The sequence below is a fragment of the Taudactylus pleione genome, unplaced genomic scaffold (assembly GCF_031769625.1).
Source record: "Taudactylus pleione unplaced genomic scaffold, aTauple2 ptg000352l, whole genome shotgun sequence".
Lineage (NCBI taxonomy): Eukaryota > Metazoa > Chordata > Amphibia > Anura > Myobatrachidae > Taudactylus > Taudactylus pleione.
In genome coordinates, this window is record NW_028284753.1 from 6,949,459 (window position 1) to 6,964,286 (window position 14,828).

Below are 14,828 nucleotides of genomic sequence, written 5' to 3' on the forward strand. Positions count from 1 at the left end.
TGATCCTATCACAATATATATATATGTATATATATATATATATATATATATATGTATATATATGCCACATATTCATTTTACACATTACTGGAATTGGCCTATTACAATAACACAATTGTTTCAATAGATAATTGTACCTTTTATTGTTGGATGGGATTATTATAGAGATTATTCAAAATCTGATTTTTTTGTTTTTCTTTGCCTGCGTTTGAAGAAAAACCTCTTCTCTTTTTTTCTTCTACAATTATTTATGATACAATTAAGTGGTATCACTTCATTGCAATAATATTGATACCTTAATTAGTAACAGATTAGCACTTCATCTGGAGGTATAATATAGAAGAATTACATTCATTTATACTACCTACTGTATGAGAGTTTAAAGGATTACTGGTGGATGGATTACAGTATGACACTGTTTAGATTTATACAAAATAAACTTATATTTCGCAATTTGCAGCAACTATTACCAGTTGATTAGTACATTTTAAGTATGTACATTAGTACATTTTAAGATCTATATTGAACTCCTTTATTTTAGTTAGTATACTAGTAAAAGTTAAGTTTTAACCTATCAATCTCCCTGAAAGTGTGCCTCCAAACAAAGCCTATTTTCTTCTCTTTTCTTTGTGAGTAAACTTTAACTATGTCGGGCTTAGGGGAGCACCACTGACTTACCAGTAACAATACCTAGGTATCTATATATGGTAGTCTGGTAGAATTTATAAGAATTGTCTTTCAGTCATTATTATAGGTTAGTTTTGGGAGATTTGATATACATTCATATCCAATATTGAAGTAACCCCTTATTCCCTCTGTGCGGAATTGCTAAAAAAAAACTTTTTTTTCTTGTAAGTAATACAGAAGGTGCAAGCAGCAGATGGCAATTGTGAAGTGCTTGTAGTAACTGTAGTTGTGAAAGCCTACAGGAGCTGTTTACACTTAGAGTATTGTGAATGATTCTAAGCAGGGGGTATGCACAGGCAAGGGTGTAGCTTCCTATTGGCCAGAATGGCCCTTCACCAGGGGCCCCAGTGATTTCCCGGCTACCCGGCGCTTAGTATACACATACACACTGAGACTGTCGCAATCACTACAGAGTGACAGACTCAGTCTGGATCTGGCAGCACTGGGCGACCACGTGATCCCCTTAGTGACGTGTGACATCACACACTATGTATGCTTTGATAGAGATGACACAGGCCTAATGGCAGCATCTGGATGCCCTTCACAGCAGAGGTCAGGGAGCGGTCAGGGCACATGCTGCACTGCTGACTCCAGCGGCCGGGACCTGCGGGGTTGAGGACTGAGCAGGCAGGAGGAGTGTACAGCAGCGTGAGGACTTGGGCCAGAGAAGTTGGGATCTGTCTGTGATGTGGGGATGGGAGCTGGCTGAGAAAGGTGATGTGGCTGTGGGCTGATGTAGGTGATGGGAACTGAGGAAGGTGATATGGCTGTGGGCTGAGGAAGGTGATGTGACTGTGGGCTTAGGAAGGTGATATGGCTGTGGGCTGAGGAAGTTGATGTGACTGTGGGCTGAGGAAGGTGATATGTCTGTGGGCTGAGGAAGTTGATGTGACTGTGGGCTGAGGAAGTTGATGTGACTGTGGGCTGAGGAAGGTGATATGGCTGTGGGCTGAGGAAGGTGATGTGGCTGTGGGCTGAGGAAGGTGATGGGGGCTGAGGAAGGTGATGGAGAAAGGGAGTGGGACCAAGTTCCACTGGTCTAATTTGGACTCTCTGGAGGGAGACACTCACTGGTCTGGACTTTCTGAAGTGACTGGAGGCTGGTCTCCTGCAATTAGCACTGCAGCTATCCGGGACAGCCCAGCAAGTGAGGTTACTCAGACTACTGTAGGGGGCTGGAGGGATTTAATGTTTGTTTTTATTTATCTTCTGGCTGTGGGGGCAATGAATCAGTGTGTGTTATTTTATTTCCAGTGGGAGCAATCATTGGAGGAGTGGCGCCAGTCCCTTAGTCTGCCAGGTGCGCTCTGACCCCTAGAGACACCCCTGGGCACAGGTGAAGCTGCGTGAGGTGTAATACCAGCTAGAATAGATGCATTGTAGGGCAGCCCTGGTTGAAGATGAATGTGGACTGGAGCAGATGCAGAAAGCACTAATAAATGCAGGCAGGTGGATACTGTTACAGATGTAGCACACACTTATAAATACTTGATGCTGGAAACTGGATCAGCTGCTGGGTGCACTTGTGAAAAAAGGGGGCATGCAGATGCACACTCTAAGCACTAAGGGGTCTACTTACTAAGCAGTGTTAGTAGACATAGTGAACAGTGATAAGGTGCCAGCCAATCAGCTCCTAACTGCTCTCACAGGCTGTGTTTGAAAAATGACAGTTGGGAGCTGCTTGGCTGGTACCTTAACACTTTTCACTCTGTCCCCTAACACTGCTTAGTAAATAGACCCCTTAGAATACTAGATATCCAAATAAATATAATAAACTATCATGGTTCTCTCTTAAGGTTCTTAGTATATGTTTGGCCAAAGATGTTTGCCCACCTACCACATCACGGTGACCTCATCAGTTGAGTCCCTAACATCCCTAATACTGACACATTATATCAATTTATCTAGGACTTACCTATAATAGTGCCAATTACATGTGTGTATTGCAATGTGCAGGACCCATACTAATTAAATGGGCACTATTATAGGTAAGTCCTAGATAAATGTATCTAGGACTTAAGGAAGGGATGCCTATGCTCAGAGTATGCATCTGCATCCTTTCCTTTTTTCTGCATTAGAACTACAGGTCTTAGCATGGTAGCACCTCTTATTATGTTTAAATTAAGATGTACAGCCCAGCCCCATCTTTTTCGAATGCAGGGCAGAGTCAATAGCGGAGTGCACTAGTAAATGCAAATAACGTTCTGTCGGCAGGATGCACTTGGTAACCGCAAGTAACAGGAGCTGTATACACTTGGTAACCACAGGTAACTAGAGCTGAATACACTTGGTAAAAACTGGTACTGTAACTAGAGTTGAATACACTTGGTAACCACAGGTAACAGGAGCTAGATACACTTGGTAACCACAGGTAACTAGAGCTGAATACACTTGGTAAAAACTGGTACTGTAACTAGAGTTGAATACATTTGGTAACCACAAGTAACAGGAGCTGAATACACTTGGTAACCACTGGTACTGTAACTAGAGTTGAATACACTTGGTAACCGCAGGTAACAGGAGCTAGATACACTTGGTAACCACAGGTAACTAGAGTTGAATACACTTGGTAACCACTGGTACTGTAACTAGAGTTGAATACATTTGGTAACCACAAGTAACTGGAACTGAATCAGGAGCAGGCTACTCTTGCAATGCAGGTGACTGAAACAGGTGCAGATAATTGTAGGACTGCTTGGAGATCTGTAGCTGAAACAAACGCTATTTGCTGTTAGCAGTGATGGAACATGTAACAGAAACAAGTGCAGAATCTTGTAGCAATGCTGACAACTTGAACAAATATGAACACATGCTGCACGAAGCAGTGGATGGAATGGAACGATGCAGAAAAGCTAAGTCACCAGGAGCCTAGATACTAATCTCTGGAAAGACGTCCTGGAAAAAGGTCCGATCACAGGTCCAGGTTTAAGCAGGGCACCCTTGGAACTGATCGGCTGGATGGAGCATGTGCTATAGCTGTCGACAGTGATCGCATCAAAAATCCTAGGAGACGCTTTCTGCTGCCAGGGGGAACACTGCTGCCGTGATGTGACACTGCCGGGCCAGGTAACGGGGACTTGGACCCCGATGTGTGACAATTTTGACTTTCTCTTTTCCTTTAACATCAGTCTGTGTAAGGCCAAATTAAAGTAGACACCTCCCTTTAATGAAGTAATTATTCTCATAGACTGCTAAAACAGGTTTTGTCTGTAGTTCTTCTGATGTCAGCATAACATTAGAAGCACAAGAAGAATGTAAGAGAGACAGAAGACATTTGCTGGCAGTAGTGGTACAAGCATCTGTATAATAAGTAATCTTCTTACACTAGAATTGGAACACTTACTCAGAGCTGATGTCAGAAGGAGAGATTATTGAGTTTCTAACTATCTCAATGACAAGGATAACAGGTAAGTTAATTTAATTAATGTGATCTATTATTCAACATACATATTTCATAAATCTTCAGTAGTTATTTTAGCACATTCAGGGGAAATTCAATTAGCGCGAAAAGAGCAAAACTGATATTGGATAACAATATAAAAGTACATTAGTGGCACTAATAAAAGTATTTGAGGCTTAAAATGTGTCCAATGGCTGTTATATGCATATTTCTAAAACAGTGAAATAATTATATAAAGTAAAGGAAGTGATTTTTGGCCAAATACATGTTTTTTTAAAATTGGGGGTGCATAAAAATGCTTATTACTATATATTTGTGTCATTTAAACACACTTTTAAAAATCTTCAAAATACTCCTCTAACACCCATCTGCAATCTTAAAAATACCTGACGCACTCATACAGCACCCCATATACCTGTCTCACATCAATGAACCCATTTTCCTGCACTTTGCACACTTTCACCCCAAAAATGACGTCATTATTGGGCAGATTAAGTTAACAGCATTTTTTTTGCCCAATTAGTCATAAAGGTGGGTGTCCCAGTGGTTCTGAACCAAGTGCTGACATTTTAAGCTAAAAATAGGAGTTTTGCCCAACTTTTCACCAAATTTTTTGTGGCAAATGCAGGGTCGCAACTATGGGGGGCTAAGGGGGCACCCACCGCACGGCCCGGCCCTGGCAGGTAAGAGAAGGGAGATGGGGCCTTACTGTGGCTTAATGTAAATGAGGCCTTACTGTGGTATAATGTGTAAGGAGCATTACTGTGGCATGATGTGTAAGGGGCCTTACTGTGGCATAATGTGTAAGGAGCTTTACTGTGGCATGATGTGTAAGGGGCATTACTGTAACATAATGTATATGGGGCATTACTGTGACATAATGTATATGGGGCATTACTGTGGCATGATGTGTAAGGGGCATTACTGTGACATAATGTATATGGGGCATTACTGTGACATAATGTATAAGGGGCATTACTGTGGCATGATGTGTAAGGGGCATTACTGTGACATAATGTATATGGGGCATTACTGTGACATAATGTATATGGGGCATTACTGTGGCATAATGTATATGGGGCATTAGTGTGACATAAATGTAAAAGGGCATTAGTGTGGCATAATGTATAAGGGGAATTACTGTGGCTTAATGTATAAGGGGCATTACTGTGTTGCATAATGTGTTGTAATTGTAAGGGACATTACTGTGGCATAATGTGTTATAAGGGTCATTAATGTGTGGCATAATATGTTATAAGTAGGGATGAGCGGGTTCGGTTCTCAGAGAACTGAACCCACCTGAATTTTGCAGATCCGAGTCGGATCCAAGCAGGCTCGGAGTGTCCTGCCTGACTCTGATCTCAAAACCGAGGCAAAACCATAGAGTCGGAAATCTTGCATTTCGCGAGCTTACTTCTCTATGATCAATGTAGTATATAGGGACCACGCGGCGGACGCCATTTCACTTCAGCTGTGGAGACTGTACAGGGAGGGTGGGTAGTGTAGGGCTGGGAGAGTGGTGCTGTGCTGTCTGCTGTGTCCTGTGTCCTGGGCTTGTGCACTGCTGATCCATTCTGGGCTGGTGCCCTGCTGGGCCCATCTGGGCTGGTGCAGAATACATCTGGGCTGGTGTGCAGCGTCCATCTGGGCCCAAGTTCTGGACTCCCAAAAAAAAAAAAATAGTAAAACAAAAAAAAAGTGTCTTTTAGTGTAATATTTTTCTGCGTGTGTGTGCTTGTTAGGCTTAAGCGCAAAAGATCCAGCCAGCAACGCAAGTTGCAACCTAGTGCTGCCCGACTCCAGTCGTGATCAATCGCTGCTCTGGGCCCAAGTTCTTGAGCATAAAAAAAATTAAAATCAATTGTCTTTTCTTTGTCAAATTTTTTTCTGGGTGCGCACGACTGTACGTGTGTGAATTTTGTAACCACACCTTGGCTACGCTATTGGTGCTTGTGGCACTGCTTCAAGACAGCAGAAAATATTGAGGGCTGTCACATGACAGGAGAGCAAGGCCAAGAACCACATGTTGTAGCTGCCGCCAGCAGTGCAAGGCCGTCAACGTCCTCATCCTCTAAGAAGGCCCATGCCCCAGGGCTTAAGACATGCCACCGATATGGTAAAGCTACTTGTACTGAAGTTAAGAAAAAAGAATTGAAAGGAAATTTGCCTTTAGATAAACAAAAAATTGTCAATATGCCCTTCACTTCACAAAGTGGCAAGGAAAGGATAAGGCCTTGCCCTTTCTTTAGGAAGACTGCTGATTCTTCTGATAGCCCTTCGGGAAAAACAACTGTGTGCCCTGAGAAATTGAAATCACAAATCCCCGAGGAGAGTGCAAGTGTGTCCGCGGTTGCCATGTGTGAGCCAGACCTAAATATTAGTGTACTGGAGTATCCAACATTTGTGTGCCCTCTGTAAATGTGGGGAAGGGCAGTCAACATCTTGCAGACGTAGTCAGTGAGGATGCTTCTATGGAATTGCACATGGAGGAGGAGGATATTTTGGTAGTTGAAGGTGCTAAGGATGATGAGGATGTTGATGATGAAGATGTTGGTAATGAGGATGTTGATGCCAAGGATGTCCTTTGTGTAAGTAAGGCAACAGCTGTTGCCCATGGATTGAAAAAGCCAAAGCCCATTGTTGTCATGCCGGGGCAAAAGACAATAAAATCCACTTCTCAAGTGTGGAATTATTTCCACCCCAATCCGGACAACAGTTGTCAAGCCATATGTAACCATTGCAAAGCAAGAGTGAGTAGAGGGGGACCTAAACCACCTAGGAGCCTCGTCCTTGTAACGTCACTTGGAGCGCATTCATCAAATATCAAAGTGTATGTCACCAAGTTCCAAAACTCAAAACATAACAAGTCCAGTGTCACCTACCTGCTCCCTCTCTGTGGGATCCAAGCGCCTTCGATCTCCAACACCAACACCTGCATCATCATCAACATCCTCATTCATGATCGGAAGTAATGTAAAAAAAACAACTGACTATTAAACAGTCCTTTGATAGAGGAAGTAAGTATAACAGCTGTCACCTAGTTTCACAGCGGATCACTGACGCCATGACGGCTGTGCTAGTATTAGATGGTGAAATAATAAATAATGAAGATGACAGTGTGGAGGAAGTGCAAAAGGAGGATGAAGGGGAAATTTGTGTCCTATCTGACGCTAATGTGGATGTTGATGATAAGGATGTAGTTTGCGTAAATCAGCCACCAGTGGCAGCAGTTCTTGCTAATGATAAAAAGAAAGCCATAAAAGCAATGTCTTGGGTGTGGAATTATTTTAATCTAAATTCTGACAACAGTTGTGAAGGCATCTGTTCCATTTGTATAGCCAAAGTTAGCAGAGGAAGGGACGTTAACCATCTAGGCACCTCCTCACTGTTGCGTCATTTGCAGCAAGCTCATGCAGTTTGTTTAACAAAATTATAAGAATTTGTAAATTAATAACAAGCAGTCCAGTATCAGCTACCAGCAGTTTGGACCAGCACATGCAATATCCACCACCAACACCCTCATCATCAACCTCCTCCTTAATAATTGAAGGTAGTCCTTCCAAAAAATGTTTTGTGGGGGCCCAAACAAACCAAAGAGTTCAGACACGAAAGTGTCAGTCCTAGTTACCAAAATGCTTGGTTTGTTAAACTGTGCATGTCCTTTTTAATTTCCCACATAAGAGTGGGTGGGAGGGACAATTCCATCTTGCACCTCTTTCCTTTACATTTGGCACAATTTGGGGCATTGCCGACTGACATTGTTATAGTTTATTAAACTGCCATCCTGTCTGCCACTGCTGTGTGGCAATGTTTCATAGATGTCCTATATTTTTTTAAACTGCCGTGCATTTGTGCTGCTGCTCTGTTGCTTACTTTAGCCAGCCAGCTCGCTGCAGCCTTTGGCCTGTACTGGTGAAAAATAGTGAAATCAATATTGTGAGCTGTGAGGTGGTTAAAAATGCCTAGAAATGCCTGAAAATGATTGTTATTAAGGTTAATAACACTGTAGGAACAAAAACAGGGCAAAATTATGTGGTTTTAGCTGTTTATATAATTGTTTGGAAAAAATTAGGGATGTGCAGGCTCAGATAGGTTCGAATTTGCACGCCGAGTTCGGATTTTTCCCTCCAAAAAACGGGACTCAGAAAGAGGCAAAACGTCATCTTGCATGGACAAACATCATCATTCCTGGACTTTTATCATCATCATTCCTGACATTTTGCCTCTTTCTGAGTCCCATTTTTTGGAGGGAAAAATCCGAACTCGGCGTGCAAATTCGAACCTATCCGAGCCTGCACATCCCTAGAAAAAATACAGATCCAAAAACAAAACCAAGAAACAAAACTCCAAGGAAAAAAATCCAAAACCAGATTCATATCCAAAACCAGGGGAGAACCAGATCCAAAACCAAAGCACAGGGGTCGGTGCACATCTCTAGTTATAAGGGGCTTTACTGTGTCACAATACCACACACCCTTTTTTGTCCTCTATGTTGTATTTTTTGGGGGAGGCGCCAATTAATTGCATTGCCAGGGGTGACAAAAATCCTAGTTTTGGCCCTGGAAAATGGTATGGATAATTCCCACCCGCAAAAAAACACGGCTAATTGGATTGTGCAATAAGTACAAATTCACATGCTAAGCTGTTTTTTGTGGAAAAGCGTCTTATTGTGGCTAATTGAATTCCCCCCTTAATGTTTTAAATCAGTATATCATATTTTAAATGAAACATTAAAGAAACAATGCATATACTGTACTTTGTGTAGTTGTGCTGAATGTGAGGAAGAAAAGAATTGCCTGCTCCAGTTTGTAAGCTTACGAGCAGGGCTCTCTTGCTTGTTAGCCTGTCTGTTATTACCCAGTCTTATTGTTCTATTACTGTTTTGTTCCCACATCAGGATTGGAAAGTGCTATGTCAGGGGCAGAACTATGGGAGACAATGGAGGCGCCTGCCGCCGGGCTCCAGCTCTGAGGGGACACCTCCTCCATTGTCCACAACATATTCACCCCACTTAGGGCTGTAACCATGTACCCGGAGTGTACCATCACGGCCATCCAATACATGGCACCCCTTCCCGGCTCCTGAGAAGCCACCATAGACTAGTGGAGAGCTCCATGTCAGACCATCAACTGCTGCCTTCATCTATCTATAGCCTGTCTGCATGCGAATTGTTACATTACAGTGTTAGCGGCTGTGACGGGGGGGAGCACCAAATTATAACTTGGCTCCGGGCGTCTGGAATGAACTTATGCCACTGCTATAAGTTAATGTTAATAAATAATAATAGTAATAAGCAGTGGCAGATTTTGCCTAGGGGCTACGAGGTTGCAGCCCCCCCCAGTAAAATCCGCCACCTCAGTGTAGTCAGTGCAGTCTGTGACTGTGACTGACAGTAGCTTCCTATTGGAAGCACCACCTGCCAGTCACATATACAACAGGCAGTCTCAGGGGGAGTTGTCTATTAGCAGAGAGCGGCTTCCTGTATGAAGCCGCTTCTCTGCTTTTCCACCAGCCCTAACCGGCTCCTTGGGGCTGCAGTCAATGCAGCCCTTTGGAAGTTGGTGATATGCGCATGCACGGAGCGGTGCCCCACCGCTACTGCGCATGAGCAGGTCCTGGTGCCTGTCAGATCGATTATGCAGCAGACGCCGGGACCAGGCTAGGCCCTGGCCTGGTCCCAATGCCAGCTGTGTAATCGATCTAACAGGCACCGGGACCTGCGTATAGGGTGAGCGACTCAGCGGCGGCAGCCCTCTTATCTAAGAGTGTAGGAGCTGCCGCTGGTAATAAGTTTACTTTTGCGCTATAGATGGATAGAAACATGGATTCAAAGTATTAAATAAGTATAATGTAGTTTACAAAGCATATATCAATATGAGTAAAATGTAACCGCATGTCCAGAGAATGCTGTAGGGAGCATCACTTACACTTAGGGGCTGATACAGAGCTGAAAGCAAATTGTCCGTAATTGCTCCCACATTGCATGTTCAGAACTAAATGAACCTAATGCATATATTCACCCATGTGCTGAGTTGTGTACAGACCTACCCTATCTGTACACCTGTGCTGATACCAGTCACCATTACCAGTGCACACTTGCACCAGCTCTGCCCTAGTGACCATACAATTCTGCATCACCCATACTTGTGTACACTGAGTTCTAGAGCACTACAAAAGAATGTAATATACAGCCTGCAAACGTTCAACGCTGCATCAACCCTTTCATTGTTATTCATACATGATATTTAATTAATGGCTTCTAAAATTCAAATTTATCACATATAATTAATTATATACATTTAAAGATAGTGAAAGTGTGTGCTTCAAAAATAATTATTAGATAAGGTGTAGGCTGCTGTTTTTCAGCGTGTTTTTTTCTGTAGTTTTGCAGTAAATCTATTTTATCCTTGTAGTTATATTAATATGATTGTTATTTTGAGGCATAAAAATAAGTTGTTTTTACAGAACTGGCATTTTTGGAAAGGATCGTACTGTATTTGTATTTTGAAAGTTGTAATAATATTTAGGGACATATTATTCATTTGTTTTTCTTTGAAAACTGTTTTGTATTTCAAGAAGACATAATGTATGCAATCTCCGCAGAAATGCAGATCTCACTGATAAGCTTGGATGCTGGTATACGGGCTAAACTGGCAGCAGGTGAAAGATTTTGTAGAACAGGCAAATCGAGCTTACTGTACTTATCAAACAAATTATAAATACCTAAATAAGTGAGTATAGCCCAGAGTTTACATTGTTCTTGTTTGTGTTGGGTTCGCTGTTGCATTAAATGTTTACGATAAATCCCTTACTCCTGGCTACTACAAAATTGCATGAACTTCTGGCTACTAAAAAAATGCATGAATTCATAATTCATGCATTGTTTTCTGGAGAATGTTTTGAAACTTTCATTTCAGGATAATATGATATGAAGGTAAAAAATCAAAAAGAAAAAGTGAGCGCTTATTAATACAGAACGTATGTATGTGTTACTGCAGTCTGATCCAGGCTACCCCTACAATGTGGGTCTGGTTACTCCACAAAAATAGGTCAAATAAACTGGAAAAAATAATAAGGGTGCACACACTCAGCTGCTGATTTAAATGTATTTACTTAGATCTCTTTAATAAAAAATCTATAAAACACAGGTGGAAAAAATCATTGTAGAGAAATTAGCACCAACAACCGATATTGCACATTCTACTTGATATCGTTAGATATTTAGTTCAGAAGTCTATCTAAAAGTGGCACAGTGCAGCCATCTGATGGATTAAAGCAAAGCTCAGTTGAAAAGTTGTTTTACATGCATGCAATATAGTCAATTTCTCTATTTAAGCTTTAGGGAGGTCGTTTGGACCCGGAATTTAGGTGTAAAAGCTGTATAACTAACAACACGCGGCACTGTGCCACTTTAAGATAGACTTCTGAACTACGTAAATATCTGTGCTATTGCTGCATGACTCTGATTTACCATCTAATCATCTGTGCTTTGCTGCCTAATTACTACTTGCCAACTGACTATTTATACTAACAATATCAAGTAGCATGTGCAATATCGGTTGTTGGTGCTAATTTATGTACAATGATTTTTTTTCCACCTGTGTTTTATATATTGTTTATTAAACAGATCTAAGTAAATACATTTTAAATCAGCAGCTGAGTGTGTGCTCCCTTATTATTTTTTCTAATATGATGCGAACACACCCAGATATACAGGTCTGGCAGATGAATTACAACATTTGTTAAATATTATCCATGCAGATCATATTCAGTCATTTAACAATTACATTTTTCATTTTAATTAATTTGGCTTTGTGTAGTTAAGTTAGAGTGACGGACAGAGCATGGAGGAAGGGAATGCGGAAGGCAGAGACAGATATGGAAGGAGGACATCCTCCCAAGTTTACTTAGGAAAGTTGCCAACGAAGCCAAAGGATCGGTGATTTCCATATCCCACAAGAAATGGTGAGCTGTAAGTCGTAACACAATGATTGGTATAGGAGATAGCTAAGCTGTAAGATGTAACACAATGATTGGTATAGGAGATAGCTAAGCTGTAAGTGGTAACACAATGATTGGTATAGGAGATAGCTAAGCTGTAAGTCGTAACACAATGATTGCTATAGGAGATAGCTAAGCTGTAAGTCGTAACACAATGATTGGTATAGGAGATAGCTAAGCTGTAAGTGGTAACACAATGATTGGTATAGGAGATAGCTAAGCTGTAAGTGGTAATACAATGATTGGTATAAGAGATAGCTAAGCTGTAAGTGGTAACACAATGATTGGTATAGGAGATAGCTAAGCTGTAAGTGGTAACACAATGATTGGTATAGGAGATAGCTAAGCTGTAAGTGGTAACACAATGATTGGTATAGGAGATAGCTAAGCTGTAAGTGGTAACACAATGACTGGTATAGGAGATAGCTAAGCTGTAAGTGGTAACACAATCAGAGCCGTAACTAGACATTTTGGTGCCCTGTGCTAGAAGGAGCATTGGCGCCCCCCCTCATTTTTCAAAGGGACATAATGCACCCAAAAAAGGGCCATGGCTTCATGGGGAAGGGCCAGGGAAGAGATAGGAGAGGCCAGGAGATGCTGGGGATGAAATAAGAGGAAGCTACAAGCAAGAATGATAATAAACAGAAATTTGACATGCCCAAATAGCGCCCCCTCACCTGTGGTGCCCTGTGCGATGACACCTGCTGTACTACCCTAGCTATGGCCCTGAACACAATGATTGGTATAGGAGATAGCTAAGCTGTAAGTGGTAACACAATGATTGGTATAGGAGATAGCTATGCTGTAAGTGGTAACACAATGATTGGTATAGGAGATAGCTAAGCTGTAAGTGGTAACACAATGATTGGTATAGGAGATAGCTAAGCTGTAAGTGGTAACACAATGATTGGTATAGGAGATAGCTAAGCTGTAAGTGGTAACACAATGATTGGTATAGGAGATAGCTAAGCTGTAAGTGGTAACACAATAATTGGTATAGGAGATAGCTAAGGGAGTCTACAGAGGAAGGAGTTAGGGGTGACAGATCTTGCTTTATTTGTCTCCACTATCATTGATTTCATTGGCAACTGTTTCAATGCATATGTAAGGCCAGACATTGACATTTATGCAATAAGCCCCTAGAACCAGGCAAACCATTTACTTTTCATTTAGCATCCCGATTTCCCAAGAGAGAAGGTGGTCACTGAAATTTGGTTGCATCCAGGTCTTAGGTACCTAGTAATAGGGTCTTACTCCAAAGCTGATCATAATGACAGGCAGCAATCCAGAGAGTACTCTGGTCCAAAGCATGTATTAGGGCAAGTGACAATATAATTTGCAATCAGCTCAGGGCCAGAATCAAGACAGGTGTTACACAGGAACAGCATGGCTGCTCCTATACTTAGCAAAGCAGTCAGAAGCTTCTTGCACTATACTGTAAAGTGAAGGGAGCCAATCAGGAAGCTCCTAGCGATCTAAGCCCCCTTATGCAGTGATTAAAAGCAGTATGTTCATCTGATGTCACTTATTCGCTACTCAGAGGTTTCCATGGCAACTGATCAACCCAAAAAGGAGGTTGATTGTGTTGAGTGTGTCTACATTCATAATTTATTACAGTATCCTCTTTGACCTCCTTAGTCAATGAACTCTAAAACCAACTTAAGGTCTCTGATTGGCAAGAACAAATACTGTTTTTCACAATTTTTACTTCACCTAAGCATCTCACACAAATTTTTTATCAATACTAGTATTATGTGCAGCCATCTAAGTATAACCAAAAACTACATTATTGGAAAGAAAGAGGAAAGTATCAGAAAAATAAATTCTTCCACACCAGACCATTTAGGGATACATTTACTAAGGGTCCAGTTTTTTTTTGTGGTAATTTTTCCATCAGTTCTACAATCTGCCCATTTACTAAAGGCAAAATTGACAGAAAAATTGACAAATGACCGTCTTTAGAACATCAAACCAACTATTTTACATAGACACATACACAAATCGCAGATTTACTATGCATTGGCTTGCAAAAACTACCAAAACTTTTTATTTTTCTATTCTTGCCACAAAGCAAGGAGAAGGCAAAAAAACAGCTTTTTGTCTTCTCCTTGCTTTCTGGCAAGAATAGAAAAATATAAAGTTTAGGTACTTAAAATTTGGGAGCACCACCAACCAAGAGCTGTACTATATGTATTTTGTCAAAACAGCTAATATGTTGGGATCTATTATATAAATTATGTCCTATTTGATCTTGTGTGGAATCAAGTTGTATATATGAAAAACTACCAAAAACCGACCAGAAAATTATAGCAAACTCACCCAAACAATAGACGTGCCTGTGTCAGGCAAGTTTGGGTTAAGCAAGCTTTGTTTGCTTAAAATGTTTATAAATGGTAAAAACAAAAAAAATGTGTGAGGTCACCCCCGAATTCCATGACTAGCCCTGGGTCTCCAAACCTAGACTGGTATTTGAAATTAGGGGGTGTGATGTTGTGGAGTCCACCTTATTTTCCAAAACCAACACTAGGCTTAACCAGTTGGAGGGGTGGCGCCAGAGCTGTAACTAGATTTTTTGGTGGCCTGTGCCAGAAAGAGCATTGGTTCTCTCCCCCCCCCCCCCCTTTATTTTGTTATAGGTAGATAAGATTAGCATCGGAAAAACGGATGTGACCTCATGGGGAAGGGGCATGATAAATCTGATTTGTCCTGTACAATGAAGAAGTACCGATTCTGGTGTACT

General features: G+C 41.4%; 1 protein-coding gene across 3 annotated transcripts in view; it reads left to right on the forward strand.

Annotated features, from left to right (window-relative positions):
- The first annotated feature begins 3,410 nt into the window (after positions 1–3,410).
- The window catches only part of LOC148508642 (uncharacterized), a 153,654-nt gene continuing 142,236 nt past the window's right edge, over positions 3,411–14,828 (forward strand). Inside the window, exons 1-2 of one of the 3 annotated variants that reach the window (XM_088444209.1) lie at positions 3,411–3,753; positions 4,016–4,094. In XM_088444209.1, the coding sequence (XP_088300335.1) occupies positions 4,040–4,094 (55 nt within the window). In that variant the 5' untranslated portion in view covers positions 3,411–3,753; positions 4,016–4,039. Of the gene's footprint in view, positions 4,095–14,828 lie in introns of all 3 variants that reach the window. The other 2 variants (XM_088444208.1, XM_088444210.1) reach the window with 2 other exon arrangements.